General features: G+C 44.2%; 1 protein-coding gene across 5 annotated transcripts in view; it reads right to left on the bottom strand.

Moving 5' to 3' along the window:
* The window catches only part of CAPRIN1 (cell cycle associated protein 1), a 47,098-nt gene extending 35,783 nt beyond the window's left edge, over positions 1-11,315 (bottom strand). For 4 of the 5 annotated variants that reach the window (XM_077322130.1, XM_077322134.1, XM_077322133.1 and 1 more), the window contains exons 1-2: positions 11,101-11,315; positions 10,490-10,705 (exon numbers count right to left, since the gene is read on the bottom strand). In XM_077322130.1, coding sequence (XP_077178245.1) covers positions 10,490-10,699 — 210 coding nt within the window. In that variant the 5' untranslated portion in view covers positions 10,700-10,705; positions 11,101-11,315. The other variant, XM_077322131.1, reaches the window with a different exon arrangement.
* Positions 11,316-21,058: the final 9,743 nt, after the last annotated feature.

Here is a 21,058-nt window from a genome sequence, read left to right as displayed (position 1 = left end):
TATATAACATAGTATAATGTGAATTAGCGACATTTGCGCTACAACTGTCTGAAGACACATCACAAGTATGAGCAGCACATCTCCAGCGGCAGTTATACTTCCCACTGAATCCTGAGAAGCTACTGCTTCTATCCAGTCCATACATATTTTCAGATTCCACTCTATTTCAAATTCCACATGAAAAATGGAGTGCCTATTTTACAACTACTACTGCTCTCTTGAACATGATTCTCAACTTGTAGTCAATCCAGAGATAAATGCAATAAGGTGATGCATCTGGTGATTGAAGTCTAAAATATTAGGCATTTTTTCCCTTTTAAACAGTTAAAGTGAACTCTCGGTTTACTGCTGACCTATAGATGTTTGTTCTTGGTAGTCAAATAGTTCCAAATATAAATTACACTAGGAACAGGAAGGAAATAATGAGATAATCAAAGCAGTTTTTTTTCTTATGTTACTCCATCAATGCCTACTGTTTACTTTTCCACATGTAATAACTCTCTAAATGCCAAATTTTGCTGGTTACATACAGAAACTGATCTCTACAGTTTTGACTGAATAGGGTTAAAAGAACTGAATCAGACAGTATTTCCACCTTCAAATTAATATAGCAATATTATTACTTTGATGGTACAGCTAATAAATTCCATTATAAAAGTTAAGGCAATCAGAAATAGAGAAGCGGGGAACTGCCCCCCTCCAAATTCATGTTCAATTTTTCTTATTGAGCAATTGGAAAGGACTGCTTTATGCAGCTCCCAAAAAAAGCAAAGGAAAGTACCTTCCTAACTTACTCTGGCAGGCCATTTGAGAGGACTGGGCCTACCATGTCAAAGGTCAGTACAGCCATGCAGGGAGTCTTAAATGAAGCATATTAAAGAGAAAGCTGTCTGAAGAACATAAAACAAAAAGAACCAGGCTGGGGACCTGTGGTTTGATAAAATAATGCATTCCATATTGTTAACTCGGTGAAAGAAGTTTAGGTTTGACATAAAATACATATATTGTATATATATTTCAACACATATACCATTCTTCAAAAAAAGACTGTTTCCCCATGGAAACAATATAAAATACTGTTTTTGTGTGTGTGTCCCCAATGGTTTCAAAACTGGGAATTTTACATTCTCAAATAAATGACACTACCACAACCATTACCATTGTACAGCACCTTTCAGGAGTCTTTCCCATTTTTATTTTTTTGCTGGAACATTAAATTGAATTCTTTGTTTTAAATATTAAAATTATCAGCAAGCTGACACCTAACTGGTTGTTCTAGAGGTCAAAGTACCAGGTTTCCACTGCCTTTTCTACTAGCCTCATCACTGGAGAGGCCCAGGATGCAATATTCTAAGTGGTGTCTTTTCAGTGTTGAATCAAGTGCTGTTTTCTAAATTTTGGAAACAGTGATTTCCAAGTACTAAACTGGCAGCAGAGAACATATTTTCAATTTTTGCATTCACTCTATTATAGTGTTCTTCATCCCATTTGTCTGGATCCTCCAGGGAGGAGGACGGAATCTTCCCTGCAGGATTGCAAGTTCCTACAGAGCAAGTACTTTCTGCTGCTTTTTGAGGACTCTTCTCTTGGTGTGCATTTGCTGGGAACAAATATTCCACAAAACCTGCCTATCTACACATATAGGGATTTCAAGATAAAACCACTTGGGAGAAAAGAGGATGGCTTTTTATCACAGGCAGATTCAGAGACCTGCCTCCCGCCATAAATACTCTCCCTTGCCGCACCAGCTTCCCAGCAAGTTCTAGCATAAAAGCCAATCCAGAGAATTATTCATCCTTAAATAATAAATAACTATAATCAGTTTAACTTAATTTTATTATTTTACAAGAGTTAGCAGATTTGTTTCTGTGGCTAACGTAAGCATCCATCAAGTCTGCTGACAATTCTCTTTTGTTGTTACAATATTTTATGAACCAATTGATCACATCTTGTTTTGACCAGTTAAGTCCCAAAACCTCCTATTCAGACCGCAGTATCTGCATAGTTATTTATCCCATTGTTTCCCCTATTTGAAAGGCAAGAAACTATCTTAACACAGCAGGAGTATGATAACTGTACGTCTCCTACCTGGCAGCCTTAGGGGGTAGGAGAAATAAACACAGCCTATATGTAAATTAGAGTTTTGGTTGAATCAAAAATCTAAGGACTGAGATAGTCCTTAGCCAATACATCTGGATTCTTTACAAGTTGGTGGATACTGGAATTTTTACAAAGGAAAGGTTTTTTTTGGGGGGGGGGTATTTTTGCAGTTTCTACTCTAAAAAGGCTTTGTTCACATTGTTTCACTTTCAAATGGTATTTTTATTCTCATATGATTTGATTAACTCAAACACAGTGGAAACTAAAACTAGTCTGTGCTTAGTTATAACTTGGATAAATATAAATGCAATCTTTCTTAAGCGAGAAGCTATCAAGTATAAAACTGAAGGTTCTCATCTTGACTCACCAAAGAGAAAGTGTTAAGGTTCAGTTGAGACAAGGCAGAGGTACCTCTTACTGTTAGTTTTTTTTTTTTAAATAAATGTAATCTGAAGCTTTATTGGAAAAGGATGAGCAGATGCTCTGATCCACTGCGCATATGGAATCAGGCTTCCAAGTGCAAATCTAAGGAAGTATAGTATATCTTTAACCCGCTCCTACCGGAGCGGATTAAATAATTTGGTAAGGGCCCTGACGGCGGGCCGTGTCCGTGATGAGGAAGGGTGCCGATAGGCCCCTTTCCCCTGACTGACAATCGGAGGGCCGAATTGGCAGGTGCGAAGCGCCTGCCGATTGGGCCCTTCGATTGTCAGTCCGGCGGCGACGGACCAATTGCGAGCCGCACAAAGCGTGGCTCACAATTGGTCCCTTGCTGACGGACTCACTAATCTGGAGGCGCCTTGCGCCTCCTGATCCGCCCCCACGCCGCCATTACCTCCTTTGGTTTCAGGGCGGACGGCTGCTGCAGCGCCGCCCGCCCAGGAAAGACCGCCCACCATCCTCCTCACGCCGCCTCCTCAGTCAGACAGCAAGGGACGCCTGCCGTCTTCCTCCCGCCGCCTCCAGCCCTGCCAGCCTCCACAATGCTGGTCCCTGGCCCACACACCCACCCCGTCGCTGCGCGCCGCACACCCACCCCCCGTCGCTGCTGCCCATGACCGCGCCCCCCGCCGCCGCACACACACACGCCCCGGCCGTCTTCCAGACGTCGCAAACATGGTACCTTGGAGCTTCGCTGCCTGCGCCCAACGCACACCCACGGACCCCTCGCCTGCGCTATCGCCTCCTCGCCAAACAATACAGTAGGCCACGCCGCGCCACGGGAGAGCGCCGGGCCCGCCGCCGCGCACTCGCTTCCCGCCCCTCGCCCACCCTCGCCTCCTGGCCCTGTCCCGCCACACACCACAAGACTCTCTTGCCCCGCTAGCGCCCGCTGCATTCAGCCTGCAGCAGGCTTATTTACTAGTAACTAATATAAAATGAGAAGCAAAATCCTCATACTTTCATGAAGATCACTGGCTGAGCCTGGGCCAGTAACTTTCTCTCAGTTTAACACACATTATAGGGTTATCAACATTCATCAGTAGTGAAGGGCACAAATCAGCTGATGAACTAATGTTCATTACAGATTTTGGCCAGTTCATATAGTGATGTTCACAAACTGAAGAACTGGCATGAACTTCCACAAATTTTGATGCTATTTGTGGCATTTCATGAAGAACAGAAAGCAGGAGTTTAAACTTTTAACTCCCCATCTGTATGGGTTCATGTTTCAGCCACAAACTAAATCAACCCACAAAAATGTGGTTTGTGCCCATCCCTACTCATCACTCCAGTGAACTCTGTTTACAGATACTCATGTAAATGCCTCAGAAACCACAATTAAGACTAGATCATAGCAGCACTACAAGAGGAATGGGCAACATGCTACGTATTACAACAGGCCACAATGATATCGACTACCTGTTTGTTCGCTTGCAGGTCAAAATCAAGACACCATTTTAAAATATGCTCAATCCCTATAAAAATCAGGAACAGGTTACTTGAAAAACCAGGAACAAGTAACTTTTAAATAGTGGCACCCCTGCTGAGAATGCCATTCCCTCCCTTTGCTCATTTCAATCACATACTGTTTTTAGATGCTATTCCAGGTCATTTTTATTTCAAAAGGCACTAAATTAGATGAAAATTTTCTCTATTAATTAGAGATAACTGGTTAATTACCCCCCAGGCTAGCATTTAAATGTTTGATCTGCTCAGGTTTTCTGCCACTATTCCAAGCTTTTTATCTGCTATGTCTAGTTTTAAATCAGAATTAGATTTCTGTTTTAAATTATTTTATGAATTTGTCAAACCTGTTACCTTAGTAATTCAGGTGTGGATACAGAGAAGCAGTACATAAATATTTAAACAAATGAACAAGAGAAGGAAGGAAATTACATGTTCCCCATAGCATCATGGAGAAGTTAGACTGAAAAAAACTAAAAATATGTGTATGGTATACACAAACTGGTATCTTCTCTCCAGCAGCAAAGGCTGCACTTGTGAAGCCCTTTAAAATCCCAATAATCAGCTGCTGTAGAAGCAAGTGTGTGAAGAGTTTATTTTGGCTTTCCCCACCCCTTCCTTGCCAAATAACTCATCAGCAAGATATACACCAGCCTTTCTCAACCTTTTTACCATTGATAAATCCCTGAAACATTCTCCAGCCTTCAAGAAACGCCAGATGTGGTATATCCATGCAGAATATGGTTGGGAAACATAGCCTATCCAGGGCCCATCCCTTTCCCATCCCCTCCAAGCCCATCATTGGCCATTTTGGGGAGAAATCAACATGACCATATATATGATCGTAAGATAAATGTTTAATAAATTTAAAAAATATATATAAAGAATTAATTATTGTTAGGTGCGAAGTCGTGTCTGACCCATCGCATCTCCATGAACAATGATCCTCCAGGCCTTCTTGTCCTCTACCATTCCCCGGAGTCCATTTAAGTTTGCACCTACTGCTTCAGTTACTCCCTCCAGCCAACTCATTCTCTGTCGTCCCCTTCTTCTTTTGCCCTCGATTGTTCCCAGCATTAGGCTCTTCTCCAGGGAGTCCTTCCTTCTCATGAGGTGGCCAAAGTATTTGAGTTCCATCTTCAGGATCTGGCCTTCTAAGGAGCAGTCAGGGTTGATCTCCTCTCGGACTGACCGGTTTGTTCGCCTTGCAGTCCAAGGGACTCGCAAGAGTCTTCTCCAGCACCAGAGTTCAAAAGCCTCAATTCTTTGACGCTCAGCCTTCCTTATGGTCCAACTTTCGCAGCCATACATTGCAACTGGGAACACCATAGCCTTGACTAAACGCACTTTTGTTGGCAGGGTGATGTCTCTGCTTTTTAGGATGCTGTCTAGATTTGCCCTAGCTTTCCTCCCCAGGAACAATCGTCTTTTAATTTCTTTGCTGCAGTCCCCATCTGCAGTGATCTTGGAGCCCAGGAAAATAAAATCTGTCACTATCTCCATTTCTTCCCCATCTATTTGCCAGGAATAAAGAATTAATTAACTTTTACCTATTCAGGAAACCATTCCAGGGTCAGGAAACCCCAGGATTTCATGAAAACCTGATTTAGACTTTTACAGAGCCTTAGGCTGTACATGTTCTCTACTTGTTAACCATGTAAGCACTTTCCAATTTCACAATGCAGCTACAGCACTGGTTACAAGAGCAGTGGTTTGTGTTCCAAAATGATCAAGCAGAATCCAAGTGGTCCAGATTATTTTTTTATCAGATGACAAAATTGTTAAGATAGTGAAAGTATTCCTCATAAAATTAAGCCCAAACTAGCCTCCATATATTTAAAATTTCTCCAATATATTATTGAAGGTGGAACAACTAATCATTTCAAACCTTATATATGTGCAAGATTAATCCAGAGAATTCAATGCAAAAACTAGAAAGGTAAACTGAAAATCTGAAATAAAGGTATGTTCTAGAAACAAGCAGTTTTACAGGGTCATGATCAAAAGGTCATACAGCAACCAGGTCCAGCATACCTCAAGGATCATCTGCTTCTCCATATCCCCTGAAGAGTGACATGTTCCATCCACTTTAACAGACTAGTGATCCCTGGTTCCAAGAAGTTCTCCTGGCCTCAACAAGAATCAGGGCCTTTTCAACCATGGCCCTAACATGGTGGAATGAGCTCCCCAACAAAAACAAGGCCCTGCAAAACGGAGCTCTTCCACTAGACTTTTGGCTGGAGACCAAAAGGCCTCCCTGCAGCCCGGACCCATCCCTGTCAGGCAACTATACCATTCCATTGTCCCCAAGCTCATGGTCTTCTCTTAATTGTCGCAATTAGCAAACTGTTCAACACTCCCAAGTTATGTTTGACTGTTAGATCTATTATGATCAATTCTTACTGTTAAACATACAATGATGCATGTTCTATTTTACTGGTTCTATGTACACTGCTCCAAGACCTAATAGTGATGGGCAATATATAAATTGAATAAATAAAAATAAATTAAAGCACATTAACAGAAAAAGTAGGGGGGAATATAATCAATTATGGAATGTCCAGAAAGTTTACAGCCAATAGACTACTTCTCTAAATTCAAAATGGAGAGCAAAGCTGTGGACCCTGTAGCTACCAAGAGTCCTTTCACTTTTCAAGACCAGTGATGCTACCTGCCATGTCCCCAAAAATATTTTCAAAGTTACTAAAAGCATAATTCAATACTCTGCCAGATCATCTGCCAATCAATTCTTGACAGTCAATCTAGCTTCTTTTCAAAGCATGGAAACCTAGAATATAGGAATTCTAGGCAAACAAATGAAAAGCACTGTTACTAATGAAACAATAGAAAAAAAACATTTGAAAAAATCTCAAAAGGAAATGTTAACAAGAGACTTTCTCAGGGAGAAAATATTAGCCAGCTTTTTCAAAGCCAGCGTTTGTTTTGCCGATTTGAATTATTTCAGGGTGCCAAAATGTTTAGACGAGGCTATTCTACTCCTTGAATCAATTAAAATGTATTTATTGTCATTATTACTATAAATTGTAAGTTCTCATGCTTAAATAACACTGCAGGAAACTAAGCAACCATGGAAATGAAATTGGGTCCTCTTTGTGACTCAGTAACTGGTTAAAATTAAACGTAACAGAAACAGAAAGCAAGGCTGTTTTAGCCGTTATAGCTCCCCAGGCATCCATGCAACACTCTTGCTCCTTAATCAAAGCACACTACACTTTCTTTCTTCCTGTTGCTGCCAAAAGTCTTATTCCTGTGATTATATAAAGGAAGCTTTCCAAATTAGTTACTGGAATGAAATTTCTGCATATTCTATTAGCAATTTAAGCAATTTCCTGCACTGTAGATATTATTCAGTGAACTGACATACATGTCCATGCATGATAGTACTAGCCTAGGCTTTTACTAAGATTTTCTGAGCAAGACACAGATACACACAACTCCTATATACTTCTGAAATCAGAAATTTTCCATACTCATTTGGAGAGAGCTGCTGAAAGTCAGATGCGCAGAGTATGAGCACAAAGCACTTATAAATAGCAGCTTGAACTGGCAATGCACACTTAATGACTGCTAAAATGTCTTTAAATATGTTTAAAATATGCCTTTAAAATATATACAAAAATGGGAAGAGGTTTGGAGGCCAAGACATATGAGGAAAGTTGAGGGAGCTTGGTCTATTTAGCCCAGAGAGAAGATGACTATGAGATGATATGATAGCCATCTTCTTGAAGGGCTGTTACATAGAAGATGCAGCAGAGTTGATTTCCGTTGCCCAAGAGGGTCAGAGCAGAACTAATGGAATGAAATTAATTCAAAAGAAATTCCAGCTAAATGTCCGGAAGAAGTTCCTGAGAAGTTGAGAGCTGTTCCTCAGTGGAACAGACTTCCTCAGGAGGTGGTGGATTCTCCTTTCTTGGATGTATTTAAGCAGGGGCTAGATAGCCACCTCAACAGAAATGTTGATTCTATGAATTTAGGTAGATTGTAAGTGGCTCAGCAGAAGGGATTGTGCCCATGCTTGGCTCTTGTGACTCTTTCTGACATGTCCTGGGAAATGCTGACCACCACTTTGGGGTTGGGAAGCAAATTTCCTCCAGGCCAGACTGGTTTGTTTGTTTGTTTTGGGGGGGGGGCAACATCTGGCCATGGAACCAGGTTTAGGGTTAAGTAGTTGTGAATTTCCTGCATTCTGCAGGGCGTTGCACTAATTGACCCTGAGGGTCCCTTTCAACTCTGATTCCATGATTCTATTATCATAAAAATAAGCAATTTAAATTATGCAAAATACAAAGCAGCAAGGAAATTGCACATGTTTATCATCATTTGAGAATACAGGATGATCACTGGACTTTAAAGCCAGTATTTCAAGTTATTAGCTCTATCATTTTGCCCATGATACTACAAGTCCCATTGTATATAATTGACTTAGGGCACTGTGCAAGCTTCTCCTCAAGTGTCCATGGTGCTATAGCACTGACAGACAGAATATATCACAAATGTCTTGTGAAGCATGTAAAAAGCAGAAACAAGTGAGGAGGATACACTGTAGTTTTAAAATCCATTCAAAGTGCTGGTTCTTACCTGCAAAGCCCTAAATGCCTTGGGACCAAGGTACCTGAAGGATCACCTACCTCCTTTTTGTCCGACCCACCAAGCGAGTTCCTGATCTCAAACTCTGCTCTCTGTAACCTTGCCAGCCAAGGCAAGGCAGATGGCAACCAGAGATAAGGATTTTCATAGGTGGCCTCTGAATGCACTCCCACTTGACAATTGTTAATGCCTACTTTATTCTTATGAGCCTCTTGTGGCGCAGAGTGGTAAGGCAGCCGCCTGAAAGCTCTGCCCATGAGGTTGGGAGTTCGATCCCAGCAGCCGGCTCAAGGTTGACTCAGCCTTCCATCCTTCCGAGGTCGGTAAAATGAGTACCCAGCTTGCTGGGGGGTAAACGGTAACGACTGGGGAAGGCACTGGCAAACCACCCCGTATTGAGTCTGCCATGAAAACGCTAGAGGGCGTCACCCCAAGGGTCAGACATGACTCGGTGCTTGCACAGGGGATACCTTTACCTTTACCTTTTACTTTATTCTTCTTTATAAGCACATTAAGCCAAACCATTTTTTACCGAAGCTTCTAGAGAGAGAGAAAAGCTGGCTTTTTTGTACCCTTCTTTTTACTACCCAAAGGATTCTCAAGGCATCTTACAATCACCTACCCTTCTTTCCCCACAAGCAGACACCCTGGGAGGTAGGTGAGACTGAGAAAGCTCTGAGATAACTGGTCACACAGTTGGCTGCATTTGGAGTAGTGGGGAATCAAGCCCAGTTCTCCAAATTAGAGGCCACTCTTCTTAACCACTACAACCAAGCTGGCTCTCATTACACCCTTCCAGTTTCCTTACCACAATCATCTTTTGAAAGTTCCACCTTTAAGTAGCTTGCCATGTGTCACCAGAGTCAGCAGTTCTACTTAGCCTGTATGTTCCTCAATTACAAATATTATATCCCATTCATATTTTTAAAAAAACATACAAGCATAGAAGGAGAGATATGTAGAACTACTGGTGCCTCTCAAACAAAACCAACTTACCTACATAATCTAAAAATAGGAATAATAAGCTAACTGAAGAGTCACAGAACACTTAGAATTTAGCTCAGTCCTATGCATATTGTATTTAACCAGGCTTGTTTTACATTCCTACACAAGACAGTAGGATAGTACAAAAATACAATAGTTTGCTATTCAATGGCCAGCTGTTTGCATATTGTTCGTGATATAATGTTGAATTTCTTTTGTGCTGACTCCATCACCCCCACTCCAAGAAGCCCACGCTTTGTCCCCAGACAGAAGGGACAGCTTAACCCAGAGGAGATGTTTCAAAGCTGCCGAGGCCGTCTCCTGGGGAAGGGATCACTTCACGGGATAGCGAGGAGTATTTTCCTCTGGCGGGGACGCTACCCACGGGAAGTGCTTACATGGGGCACATTCCCATGGGAATGGGAACTGAAGAGGGAGTGAGCCGAGGGGGCGCGCACACGCACACCCAGAGCGGGGGCTGCGCGACTCGGGCAGGAAGGAAGCCTGCCGGGTCTTTGTGCAGCCGCCGCCGCCGCCGCCGCCGCTCACACAATGCGACTGCCTCCCTGGAAAGAGTGGCAGCCTCTCGCCGCCGCCATGTTGGGTCCCGGCCGCCTCCATGTGCCCAAGCCGCGGGGAGAAAGCGCGGGTCGCTTCAAGGCCTCTCGGGAGGAGGGAAGAGGAGCGCGGGAGAAGGAAGGGAGCCCCGAGGGCAAGGCAGCGCGGAAGGCCCCGTCGGGGCCTGAGGAACAAAGGGGGGAAGGAGGGGGGAGCGCTGCCCTCGCCTTTTGTTCGCGGGGACGGGCGAGGATCGTCCTCGGGAGCCAAGCGGGCCTCGTCCGCTGACGCCACCCTCCCGCCAGCAGGAGGGCCCGGGGAGGCTCCGCACCTTTTTCTTCTCCAGGTTGCGCAACTTCTTGTCGATGACGCCCAAGATCTGCTTCATGGCCTCGGTCTGCACCGAACTCGTGCTGCCGCCCGCCGCTGTCGCCGCACCCGCAGCAGCCTGGGACGCAGGAGCTGCCGCCGCCACCGCCGCCTCGCTGCCCGCTTTGCCGCCGCCGCTGCTCGCCATCGCGCTGTTGGTGGCTGAGGGCATCGCTTGCTGAGGAGAGGCAGAGAGACAGGGAGCGTTACGGGGCCCCGAGGGGAGGGGGAGAGGAAGCCAGGCGGATGAACGGACGGGCCGCCAGAGGGGACACAACGTAGGGGGGAGGGAAGAAACGGAACGCCCCGCCCAGAATTTCTCTTATTCTTACAAAAGCTTTCCCCCCCCCTTCTTCCTCTGCTCCCGCCCGTTTCGAACACGCGACCCAGCCCGCACCTGTCAGCGCGCCCCCGATTCTAGGCAACCCGATTGATTCGTGCGGTCCGCCGGCAAAACCGCGCGCGCGTGCTCGCCATCCACGTGATCGACCGCCTCGCTGCAGCGTTCGCCCTCCCCCCCTTCCGCTCTCAACGGTCTTTCAGGAACCATCCCCTTTTGCTGCCCCTCCTCACCGTGTCTGTATGCGTGCGCGCGCACTCGCGTGAATGGAACCGAGCAAGCCGTGAAACAAGGGAATGACTCAGTGCACTCTGGCCGCCAGGGGAGGGAGGGGGAATGGCCGCCTACGCCCGCTCCAGCCCTGGTCACTGGCGCCGCTCCTCCAGCCACCTCTGCACCCAGATTCGGGAGGAAAGAGAAGGAAACGCGTGCGCGGGACCGACAGGGCACGCGCCACGGGTCCTTGGCTTGTGGGGCTGTCTGCGCAAAGTGCCTGATTGACAGCAAGCCAAGCCGTCCATCGTAGCTTCACAAGGCGCTCGAGGACGCCTTCGCGAGAGCCTGACTTTTCTGCGGCGGGTCCTTCAGGCGCAATCGTCGCCTAAGTATGGGCCACAATGGCGAGGGTGAGAGGCCTGCTGGCTTAGAAGGACCCCGCCCCGAGGTGGGTGGGGCTCGTCGGCCGTCAAAGAAGAGCAGCCCCTCCGCCCCCTTGTCAAGCGCCCGGTCCAGCGAGGACTCTTAACGGGAGCTGGACTACAATGAAAGTGCGCGTGCTTTAGGAATTTGTAAATGGCAAAGACTTGTTGAAGTTTCCACGACACACAGTGAGGCTGGAAGGCGTATGGCCTGTACGTTGGCAGTATCTGGCCCAGAGCTGGTTCTTTCAGACAATTCCGGCATAGGATCTGCGGGGCCCTAGCAGAGCACAACTTGTGTGGCACAAGGAACAGCGGGGCACCCTTCCCAGGGACAGTTTGGAACTCTGGATGCAACTAATACCTTCAGTTTGCTGAAAACATTTACTAGTATTATCCTGCACAATAGCAGTTTGGGGACAGAACTACATTCTATTAACAGTGCAGTATGTGAGTCAAGATATGTTTCCTTGAATTTTTAAAACCATAACAAGTAAACTAAGATTTTTTTTAGTATTATCCTGAACGCTAACCTTCCTTAGCATAAAAAAACACCCTCATTTTTAAAATTTGAGGATACTCTGTTATCCTCTTTGAGGGCTGTAATTCCAGTTCCAGAGTATTAATGTCTCTCCCAGGGATCCTTTTACATGTGCCAGCTACTCAGTGCTGTTCAGAGGGCACCGTCTTGCCTCAGCTGACACCAGCAGCTCCAAACTGCCCACAGGCCCACAGACATCCTCCCATCTTCATCTTTGTCCTTCAGTGGCTATTCCAGGGGGGGGGGACTTGCAGGGAAGTCTCTTTCTTTGGGGATGGGTTGCCTTGTCATTTGGCAGCCTGGACTGGAGGCCATCAAACACAGCACAAACTCAGAAATCCTTTATTGGCACATATTGCCACCAGAGATGCCCCTCCCCTTTTCTTCTGTTGTGCTTTGTGCCTGTGTGTGTGAATGTAGTAAAATGGATAGCTAAGAATTAACAGAAATCTGATTAGGAGTGGAGGAAAACACCACCTCCTGAATTTGTAATCTGAAGTTAAGTTGCAACTCTGACCCACATGGGAGTGCACTGGTGATTGAAAGTTGGGCAAAAACAGAGTGGTAGCCACCAGCAATTGAGGGTATGCCTGCTCATGTCTCCTGCCGGTGACTGAGGCCAATCCTCTGACACCTGGCTAGCTTGCTCTGGCCTCTGCACACCTCTGCCATTATCCAGCTCAGCTGGGGTTGGTGTCAAGTGAGTCTTCCAGGGCAGTCGGCTGGTTCTGTGAAGGTCGGGGCTTGGGGACCCTGACACAGACCCAAATAATTTAATTCAAGGAATAAGCTTTTGTGTACATGTATACTTCTTCAGATACCTAAGTCTGAAGAAATGTGCATGTGCATGAAAGCTGATACTTTGAATAAAACTTTGTAAGTCTTAAAGGTGCCCCTGGACTCAAACTTTGTACTTATTTAGGGGTGTTTACTTTGTTCGAATATAAATTTGTCAGACCAACTTCTGTGTTCACAATGAATACACCATTCAACATCCTTTCTTCAGTATGCACAATGGTTGAGCCACTCTTTAGGGAGAGAAGTGGGATTCAGTTTGTCCCAAGACCTCTCCAGCTTCCTTCTAGACCTTTGGTTGCCAAGAAGTTGCCTGGTCTTTATCTCTCTGTGTTGGCATAATAAAAGATTTTCTGAAGGCGGGGTGACTCTGGATGCCCCCAAAACCTTCTCTTCTAGGATGGGCCCACAGCAAGGAGGAGAATCTGGGCCCTCCCCAGGTAGGCCATCCCATCTGTTGCCCCACCTTCCCTTGAGATTTCTAGAGGCCACTCTGCTGGGCTGCCTGACTGAGAGATGTCTGAGTGTGGTTGCACACCACTGGAGTATGCCACCTACCTAGAAGATTCTTCCAGAGCGGATGAGTGTAGAGATCATTTTGATTGATATATTTATTTGATTTTTATACCACACTTTCCTGCAAGCATAGTTCACACATAGCAAGAATTTTCTCTTGCTGAGTAGCTTTGTTTGCAAATAAGAAATGTCTCTTGAAAACAGGTTGGTTCACTACAATCGAGGCAATGTCTAAAGCACTGAAAATGCAGACGTTTTTGAATGATAGAACCCATATCTGAAAGGCAGAGGAAATCTGAAAATATCGGTCCAAAATATTGGCTTTTTACTGCTTTGTTATTAAAAATAATGCTTAATTCAGAATCACTGTGGATAATATTTGGGTTTACAAACAAGGAACTTGAATGGCAAACAACAATGGTAACCAGGCAATATCAGATTCCCAAAGTACTAGTGATAGGTGTTGCAAACAATATGTGCATCACCATTTCAGATGACCCTCTAACAGCACAGCAACTATGACAGTAAATGTCATTACTTCTTGTTGGGAGCCAGGTTCCAGAAATGCACAAGCATCCCAGGACACCATGCCCACAGAGCTGTGGGCATCCGGCCATCATGAAGTGCATGCAGGGGTCCAGCACTGTTGGAGAGATTGATAATCTATGTGGATGTATGGTCCCATACAGGACCTCCCCTTTCCTGTTATGCTAGCTGGAATTACTCAGCCGTCCAGCCAGGACAGGTGGTTAAGCCACTGATGCATGGCTTAACCACCTCACCTGGTGAAAAATCCCAGCTCTGTAGTCATTGTTGTCGTTTCCCCTTTTCAGGGGACTTGAAATACGTGAAAAACAGGTGGTGATGGGGCTGGGTCACCACCTGACAACAGCTATGGGAACCCAAGGGTTCAGGTGTGCATGGTCCCCATGGCACCAACCCCTCTAGATGCCAGAAGCCTCCATGGTTCCAGCAGCTGGGCCGTGGGCATACATCCACAGACCTGACTGAGCTCTGAACCTAGCCAAGTGCATCCAGGGACAGTGCTCTGCGTGATCCATCATGTCAAGCAAACCATGTCAATTCCAATAACACTCAAATGGGGGCATGACCTGGGGGGAGAGAATCTGTCTCTCATTTGGGGGGAAAGCCCATACACGACTGGTGGTTCCCTCACAGACCATTGTGGGGCTCACGCATCAGGGACAGGCTATAGTGGGTCCATCCCCCCACCCAAGCTGAAAGGAAGAGAGGTCCCCCAATTTCTGGCACAACCATCAGGATGCTCTGTGGCCAGAACTGTGCCTGCATACGCTCCCACTTGAGATTACCCCCCAGGTCCTAGTAGAAGGTCCCAGTGACACCTCGGGATCCCCTACCCAGGCTATCTGACATTGGCCCCACCAAGAAGAAGGAAGAGGCACTGCCATATGGCACCATTGTGGAGCATAGCACAAACTGCAACTTCCCTTCCAGAAATTGTATTGGTCTGCAGCCCCCTGCCCGGTGGAGCCACTGGAATGTCATCTTCAACAATCTGAATGCCCTGTTGATGACCATACATGTTTTTCACTGGGCTTGGTTGTAGGCTGTATGGTGGGTCATCTTTGGTATGCAGTGTCAGTAAATATGGCAGCAAAGGATACTCTCAGTCATCTGGAGGGAAGAGCACATAAGATGTCAAGAATGGTACCCTCCGCCCAGCCATAACCTCCAGACTAACTAACCCATTCTTTGTTCTCCAGCCAGGCAGTCAACAGGTCACATATTTATTGTAATTTATTTTACATGACAAATTTCATTGGAAAAATATGCTACAGAAAGTTTGCTTGGTGACCTTGGTCCTGTCCCACATTTTGGACCTAACCTACCTTATAAGCTTCTTATGAGCATAAAACAGAAAAGGGAAGAATGTTGTAAATTAGTTTGGGTCCCCATTGTGAAAACAAGAGGGGTAAAAATGAAGTAAGTAAATATGCCGAGTTCAGTATGACAATCTTTAACAGGAGCACCTGTTAAATCTCACTGTTAACATTCAGTATTCATAAGTATTCTCTTATTTATAGACACTGAGACATACAAGTGTAACTCTGCCATTGTTAAAAATGATGCAACTTTTACTGTTGGGGAGTACATATGGGAACAGTTGCAGCTAGAATTCTACCTTTTCTTGCACAGGATGCAAGAAATGTGTACTGGATATAAGAAATGTGTGCTACAGCAAACCTGCTATAGAACCACTGGAGTTTTGTTTTTGTTTTTTAATGTGTGGAATATACCCATCAAGGAAGTAAATTTTATATTGTGGGTATTCAGTAGATGTAAAGTGGAAATCTGGGGTGGTTTAGAGAGTGAAGGTTTGCTTGACTTGCCTCATTGTTTTCTCTCTTTTGTCGCTTATGGACAAAACCCCATGACAATATGGTAGTCTCCATGGGTTGTCTCAGAAAATAGGGTTGTCTCCATGGGTTGTCTCAGAAAATTCCATGGGTTGTCTCAGAAAATAGTAGACATATGTTCATGTTTTTGTTTTAAAACTGTGTATACACAAAGACTTCATACTTCATAAAGGCTTCAGTGAGGTGCCTAGTAAATAACTAGAAGGAATTTTACCCAGAAGCAATGGAGTGGCGCAGAGTGGTAAGGCAGCAGAAATGTTGTCTGAAAGCTCTGCCCATGAGGTTGGGAGTTCAATCCCAGCAGCTGGCTCAAGGTCAACTCAGCCTTCCATCCTTCCGAGGTCGGTAAAATGAGTACCCAGCTTGCTGGGGGGGTAAACGGTAACGACTGGGGAAGGCACTGGCAAACCACCCCGTATTGAGTCTGCCGTGAAAACGCTAGAGGGCGTCACCCCAAGGGTCAGGCATGACCCAGTGCTTGCACAGGGGATACCTTTACCTTTAATGGACTCAAGTTGTTTGTGCCTAACTTAACAAAAAAGAAATGCATTGTACCTATCCACTACTAGATTTTTCTGTGAAGATAATTAGGCATTCTAACCTTTTCAGAGTTCATTAATTCACATTTCAGAACAAATATTTGTGCATGGGTTTATTAATTCAGTTAAATAGGTAAGCAAGCATCAGAATATTTATCAACAAGATATTTCCACAGGTTTTTTATTCTTGTGTGTGCTGGATTGTAAAGCTTTCAAGTTTCTGGAGAATGGAAGTCAAAACAAGAGCTGAGAAGTAACTATATATAAGACATTTGAAATGTCCTTGCCTCTATTCATGTTAAAGCATAACTAAACAATATTTTAAAATTTCTGGCATAATTTTATGTTAATTTATAAATTCTGTTTTAAATATTTATCTAGGAATACTCTAATGTCTAAGGAAAATCCCCAGATAAATGCCACCTGGGGTGGTTTATACTGACCAGCCTTGTAATGAAAATGGTGCACAACTCCATCATTTTTAATACTTAGCTTTTACAGTATTTGTTATTAAAAACTATTTGCTTTAAGGGCAGCGCCCATTTTTATTGTTTTGAAGCACCTTTGCCTAGAAGGAGCCCATAAAAGGATGCGGAAGAAGGAAGAAGAATAGCTGGTGGGAGTCTGAAGTGAGCAAGCTGTTAAAATAAGACTATACAAGAGGCTACCAGCTAGCCAAAGATACTTTAAAATACAATCTAACTTCACCAGACACAGCAATGTCAGGCTATGTATCCAGCACCATGTATGCTGCTGGTTAAATGTGAGACATTCATAGTTGGCAAATCAAGCAAGCGTTGTTAGAGATAAGAGTTTTAATTTTTTTTAATGTGTCACATTACAGTCATAAGAATCATACATATGCATATCTGAACCATTCTTATACCAGATTAGATTAATGTTTATGTAGCTTAATGTTTATGTAGCTGAGTATTACTTACTCGAATTGGCAGTGACATCTTTGTAAGAAAAACTGTTACCAGTTCCCATTATCCCACGGTTTTGAACCTGAACCCTTCTGCATGAGTGTGTTCCCACAGAGCAACAGCCCCTGCTTAGCAGAACTGCAGTCCTAATATACTTTATTTTATTTAAAGTATTCGTTACCCACCTTTTTTCCTTATGAAGCTCAAGGTGACAACATAGAAAAAACACAATACATTAAAAATATTTTACAAACAAGATTTAAAATCACAGTTCAGGACTGCTAATAACCAAATGCAGTCCAAAATAAAACCTTATACAATTGGCTTCTGAAGTATTTGTGGATCTCCTGACAAAATATTCAGTCTATCACTAAAATCTGCCTCCATTCCCAAGTCCTGGAAGGTAGCTTTTAAATAGGTTCCAGAGGAGATCCAGGAAATTTCAGGCTGGTCAGTCTAATGTCAATACCGAGTAAGTTGGTGGAATCCATTATAAACAATAGACTTGGTAGGCAAATTGATGAACAAATGCTTATGAAGAAGCATCAGCATGGATTTTTTAAGGGCAGATCTTGTCTCACTAACTTTTAAGAGTTTTCAGGGGATGAACAAATATGGACAAGGGTGACACAGTATAGATGTTTTCAAGTTCGAGAAATCTTTTGCTAAAGTTCTTCATCAAAGGCTCTTAAGTAAACTAGGCAGTCATGGGATAAGAGGACAAGTCCTCTTGTGAATTAAAAACTGGTTAATTCACAAGAAACAGAGAATATAAATGGGCAATGGCCACAGGATTGGAAAAGGTCAGTTTACATTCCAATCCCAAAGAAGGGCAATGCCAAAGAATGTTCAAACTACCACACCATTGCACTCATTTCTCATGCTAGCAAAGTTATGCTCAAAATCCTACAAGCTAGGCTCCAGCAATATGTGGACCGAGAACTTCCAGAAGTACAGGCAGGATTTCGAAGAGGCAGAGGAACTAGAGATAAAATTGCCAACATATGCTGGATCATGGAAAAAGCTAGGGAGTTCCAGAAGAACATCTACTTCTGCTTCATTGACTATGCTAAAGCCTTTGATTGTGTGGAGCACAACAAATTGTGGCAAGTTCTTAAAGAGATGGGAATACCAGAGCATCTTATTTGTCTCTTGAGAAATTTATATGCAGGTCAAGAAGCAACAGTGAGAACTGAACATGGAATCACGGATTGGTTCAACATTGAGAAAGGAGTTCGGCAAGGCTGTATACTGTCGCCCTGCCTATTTAACTTGTATGCGGAGCATATCTTGAGAAAGGCGGGATTAGAGGAGTCGCAAATTGGGATCAAGATTGCAGGGAGAAATATCAACAACCTCAGATATGCAGATGATACCACTCTAATGGCAGAAAGTGAAGAGGAACTAAAGAGCCTGTTGATGCGGGTGAAGGAGGAGAGTGCAAAAGTTGGGTTGAAACTCAGCATAAAGAAAATGAAGATCATGTTATCCGGCCCTCTCAATTCCTGGCAATTAGATGGGGAAGAAATGGAGATAGTGACAGATTTTATTTTCCTGGGCTCCAAGATCACAGCAGATGGGGACTGCAGCAAAGAAATTAAAAGACGCTTGCTCCTAGGGAGGAAAGCTATGGCAAATCTAGACAGCATCCTAAAAAGCAGAGACATCACCCTGCCAACAAAAGTGTGTTTAGTCAAGGCTATGGTATTCCCAGTTGCAATGTATGGCTGCGAAAGTTGGACCATAAGGAAGGCCAAGCGTCAAAGAATTGAGGCTTTTGAACTCTGGTGCTGGAGAAGACTCTTGCGAGTCCCTTGGACTGCAAGGCGAACAAACCGGTCAGTCCTAGAGGAGATCAGCCCTGACTGCTCTTTAGAAGGCCAGATCCTGAAGATGAAACTCAAATACTTTGGCCACCTCATGAGAAGGAAGGACTCCCTGAAGAAGAGCCTAATGCTGGGAGTGATCGAGGGCAAAAGAAGAAGGGGATGACAGAGAATGAGGTGGATGGATGGAGTCACTGAAGCAGTAGGTGCAAACTTAAAAGGACTCAAGGGAATGGTAGAGGACAGGAAGGCCTGGAGGATCATTGTCCATGGGGTCGCAATGGGTCGGACATGACTTCGCACATAACAACAACAATGAACAAAAGGAAAATAATGCACATTCAAACCCAAAATCCTAACTATAAATGTATGTTCATAGGATCCATACTGGTGGTAACTGAGCTTTGAGACATGGTAGAGAACTCACTGAAAATGTTGACTCAGTGTGTGACTGCACCAAAAAAAGCAAATACTTTGCTGGGGATTATTAGGAAAGGGTCTCAAAACAAATCAGCCAGTATCATAGAATCATAGAATCATAGAGTTGGAAGGGGCCATACAGGCCATCTAGTCCAACCCCCTGCTCAACGCAAGATTAGCCCTAAGCATCCTAAAGCAGTATCATACTGCCGCTGTATGAATCTATGATGCAACCTCATTTGGAGTACAGGTCTGGTCACTGGGGTTGTGTGTGGCGGCATCTAGATCGGCCACGGTGGGGGGGGGAGGCACAGGTGCCTGTGCATCAGTTGGCGTACACACGCAGGTGTGGAGCTCCGTACCTGTATGTGTGCGCCAAGTTGCGCACTAGTGGCTGAGCCACCCCTCCCCCCCTGTGGTGTGGCACTGGCTGCGTCAACCTGGAACGGCCGATTCGGACACTGCCACATACAACCCTACTGGTCACTGTACCTCAAATAAGATATAATTTGGGGGGGGGATGCAGAAAAGGACAATTAAAATGGTTAGGTGGGTGGAACATCTTCCCTATGAAGAAAGGTTAAAGAGGTTAGGGCTCTTTAACATGGAGAAATAATGACTGAGGGTGACATGATATGGTTTTACAAAATGATGCATGGGTTGGATAAGGTAGAGAAAGAAGTACTTTTTAAAAATGTCATTTTTTCCTACAAACCTGGGGCTTTTCTCAGGTTTTTAGAAAGATCAGTCTTGTTTCTTCATGGTCTCAATCTCTGGGTTTAAATATCTACATACGAGACCAATATGAGAATTAGAAATAGTGAGGTTCATTGAATCATAGAATCATAGAGTTGGAAGGGGACCTCCATGGTCATCTATTCCAACCCCCTGTACAATGCAGGAACTCACAGCCACCTGCCCACCCACAATGACCCCAATTTCATGTCCAAGTGATCTCCCCCTTTGTAAAATGTGTAAAATTCCATACGAATTCATACTACCTAAAACTGCTCAACTGCTTGATCTACTTTAAAAATTATTAGAATCTCTGTGTTCTTTTTTGTATTTTTAATTTATAATACAAAAGAGTTTTTTCCAAGATTTCGTTAAGGCAGCCTTTTTCAACTTTTTTTAACCTGAAATATTCCTCAGCCTTCAAGAAACTCCAGGCATGGCATGACCATGCAGAATATGGTTGGGAAGTATGGCTGCGTACACACTGACTCAAGGCCCCTCCCCTTCCAACCCTTCCAGGCCCATCATTGGCCATTTAGGAGGAGGGGTGGGTGGGTTGACATGACCATATATGGCCATATCACTCAATAAATATTTAACAACGTTAAAAAAAAATTAACTCCCACCTATTTCACAAAACCCTACTTGAGAAAGCTTTAGTTAAGGCATACCCAGTCTCTGTTAAATGACACTTTGCAAGTGTCCTGGCACACAGCAGTAGCTAGGTAATTCATCAAAAATTGGCCAGAAGTCCACCCTTAGACTATACCCTTTGCCAACATTGGTTTAAATTGTCCCATCCTTAAGTATTAACCTTGTATTTAACATAGTATGGGTTTTACTGAATAGGGTTTAG

The sequence above is a fragment of the Paroedura picta genome, chromosome 2 (genome assembly GCF_049243985.1).
Source record: "Paroedura picta isolate Pp20150507F chromosome 2, Ppicta_v3.0, whole genome shotgun sequence".
Taxonomy (NCBI): domain Eukaryota; kingdom Metazoa; phylum Chordata; class Lepidosauria; order Squamata; family Gekkonidae; genus Paroedura; species Paroedura picta.
The sequence above is the reverse complement of the archived record's forward strand: the minus strand, read 5'-3'. Positions and strand labels throughout refer to the sequence as shown.